The 3,214-nt window shown below is 43.8% G+C and overlaps 1 protein-coding gene across 1 annotated transcript; it reads left to right on the plus strand.

The window, feature by feature from the left end:
- Window positions 1-833: 833 nt before the first annotated feature.
- Window positions 834-2,958, plus strand: LOC148028383 (uncharacterized). Its single transcript, XM_087690204.1, has 3 exons — window positions 834-1,127; window positions 1,222-1,563; window positions 2,555-2,958. The coding sequence occupies exons 1-2, from the start codon at window positions 971-973 to the stop codon at window positions 1,560-1,562; spliced, it is 498 nt and encodes a 165-aa protein (XP_087546330.1). The 5' UTR covers window positions 834-970; the 3' UTR covers window position 1,563; window positions 2,555-2,958.
- The last annotated feature ends 256 nt before the right edge of the window (window positions 2,959-3,214 follow it).

Consider the following 3,214-nt stretch of genomic DNA (forward strand, 5'->3'; position numbering starts at 1 on the left):
CTCTAACGCTTCTCTTAAAAGAACAAGACCTTCGTTTGGAAAGAAATCACGGTAGTACTTATATCTGGTGACAAGAAGCTCAAGCAAAGAGGAATTGGGGAAGGAAGGTGCTTATGTGGGGAGCAACAAACAATCAAACATCTGTTCTTGAATGGGAAAGTGTTTGTATCTTGCTTTGGGCTTCCAAATGCTTAGAATGAGGTTGATGAAGAACATGGCATGGAGATGTGTGTACATGGGCTCACAAGCTTCAATGATCCACACAAGGATCTTATGTTCTGATCTATTAGAATGAGGTTGGCGAAGAGCATGGTGTGTGCCTTGGTTCACAAGCTTCAACGATCCACACAAGGATCTTATGTTCCAATCTATTAGAATGAGGTTGGCGAAGAGCATGGCATGGAGATGTGTGTACCTTGGCTCACAAGCTTCAATGATCCACACAAGGATCTTGTGTTCCAATTTATTAGAAGCTTTTTTCCCCCAAGAAATCTCGAAGATGTATTTGCGAAGCGTCTTTGCAAATAAATATGCAGGAGCTAAGGCTGGCTTCACATTGAGTAGTGGAAGGAAAAAGAAAAGGGGCATCATTCAATGTGTAGCTCGCATTTAAAAACCAAAGGGTGGTTTTCTTCTGGACACACCATAGCTTCTACCGACATGACACCCCCGGAATAAAATTGTGGCTCAACTAAAAGAGTTCATACATGTTCTTAATTGGTTGCTTTTAAAGAATAAAATGCATATTTCTATGCACTTTCGCTGTTAGTGTGAACATCCATGGTAGATATTTTAACTGAAATCTATCCATCGGCATCTAAATGTGAGTTGCTTCAAGTTTTGGGACTGTGGTGACATCTCATAGGTGCGAGGCAAAGACGCCCAGACTTCAAAGATCCATCTGTCACGTGCGACCTTATCAACCCAAGGTTGGGCTGTCTTTGTTGTCCGAGACGAGACGAGACAGCCTATGTTGTCGTCCATGGAAGCGCTTGCAAGCTCCGGAGCTGTAGTGGCGCCGCGTGCTCGCAGTGCTCCCTTGTTCTCCTCCCCATCATCTTTCTCAAAACACAAGGCGAGCACTCTCTCCATTTCTCAGCAGAGGACGCGTGGCATCATCATCAAAGGTAACAGATAATGAAGCAAAATCTCTCTCTCTCTCTCTCTCTCTCTCTGAGCAACCCTAGCTTTCTTATCATTGTCCATTTGTTTGCGGAACAGCTTCTTCTTCCTCGATCACCTTCCATGTCGAGAACTCCTCCATCACCGTGCCTCTGTCGCAGGAGGCCGCACAGGGCCTCAGCCGAGCCATCGAGGGCCTCCTGGAGACCTTCAAAGAGAAGCAGCAGGCAGAGCGGCCCCGCCGCTGGGAAAGCATGGAGTTTGTGCACTCCGAAGACGGCCTCTTCTTCGAGCTCTTCTGCAACCCTAACGCCTACTCCAACGCATTCCAAGCCAAAGTCCTCCTCACTCTCTCCGATGACAAAATCAAGATCTCCTCAGAAGGCCAGCTGAGTGCCATCAAAGCCGATGTCGATCAGTTTGTCAAAACATTAGTCTAAGGTATTATCATTGACGTATTAGCCAATGCCTGTTCTTTTCTCTGGTTCTCTCTCTTGGGGGCACAGAGAGAGAGAGAGAGAGAGAGAGAGAGAGAGAGAGAGAGAGAGAGAGAGCGCTTTGTATTAATGTCCTTTTAGACACCTCAAAGGAGTGTAGGACAAAGAAATACAAATCAGAGTTCTAAGTTGCAATCCACTTTGGGAAGCTGTTGGCTGAAATCAAAACCCTTGTCAAGGCGCCCGTAGCACCAAAAAGAAAACCTTTTTAATGTGACCTTAAACTCGTATTCTATTCAGTTTAAACATAGGAAAGTGTTAGACAACATCACGGCTGCATATTAAGAACTACGGGTCGTTAATACTTTGAACCAATTACTATAGTGATTCTTCTTATCATGTTGGTTTGTGTAGTTTGGGTGGTTACAGTAGCAATTAACAAGTGCATACTCACTCCGAGTTTGAGTTTGTCAGTCTCCACAGCAAGTATGTAAGTGGATTTTTGTTGGATGCATGTCTTGCGTTTTTGGTGTATTTGAGTTATTCCCCCAGGGTACTAAAGGTAGGCTCAGCCTTTCGCCCAATTAGTGTGGGCTAGCACCAAAATCAAGTATGATGCTTCTAGGAGACGTAATCAGTAAAGAGTGCGATTGAGATTGTGGAAGAAAGTTCTAAAAGCCACCCAAGCTTATACAGTTGGAATGTGATAGCCAGAGGGCGAAGAGTGTTGTCTTCATGAATCAGGAACATGGACTCATTCTGACATGTCACCTGTATCTTTGGATGCTTAGCATTGCTGCTCGATTCCTAAGATATAATCATTTGAAGTTGTTCAAATCATTTTTTTGGAAATTTTGTACTCCTTGGGCTGTAACAACCAGGCAAGCACTGAATGCACGGAGAGTAAACATCAGATGATGACTGCTAGGATGAGTATGCGCTACAAGCTAAAGAAAGTACATATTGTCTTCTGATGTAAACTGGCTGTCTTGTAGACCAAACACTGATCGGTGGAGCATGGGAACCGCAGAATGCTGCTGGCCAATGCTAGAGCCAGCTCTGACTTAATGCTGTGAACTGGTTCCTGTACTGTAAGTAAATCCCAGCCGGAGTGGTCTGCTTGTGGAAGAGAGGAAATTGTGGCCTTAATTGGTAGCTATGCAGGTTGAAAGTCACGCAGGACAGCTAGGCAAAGTTGGGGCCCTGAAATGCTCCTAGCTCTGGCTGAATGCTCACAAAGGTGGTGGAACATATTTATTTGCCTACAGTCTATGAGAGGCCACATGCAAACATACACATGCCGTTTTGTGAAATCTTCAGGACATGTGCTTAATTGCACTTTACTTTGCTCAAGGTCCATCTATTTCAATAATATTGCACCCTTTCAAATGCTACTATTCGTGCTTTTGTTAAAATATATTACCTATATGAGTCGTGAAATTGATTCTAACGAGGACATCAGGGAGTACATTGTCTCTATCATGAAAACATCTCTCTCCATATCCTCGGGAATCATCCATAAGGGTTTACCGGTTCTTTGTTTCTTTGTACAAAAACTCTAGTAATACAAGAAGTATAATGTTACTATGCAGCCATGGTGCTGTGCATGGCAAAATGACTCATGAACTTTGAATTTTCCATCTTTGAGGATTTGT

This window comes from Lygodium microphyllum, chromosome 12, assembly GCF_053477565.2.
Source record: "Lygodium microphyllum isolate KBCC chromosome 12, Lygodium_microphyllum_v1.1.10, whole genome shotgun sequence".
Classification (NCBI taxonomy): domain Eukaryota; kingdom Viridiplantae; phylum Streptophyta; class Polypodiopsida; order Schizaeales; family Lygodiaceae; genus Lygodium; species Lygodium microphyllum.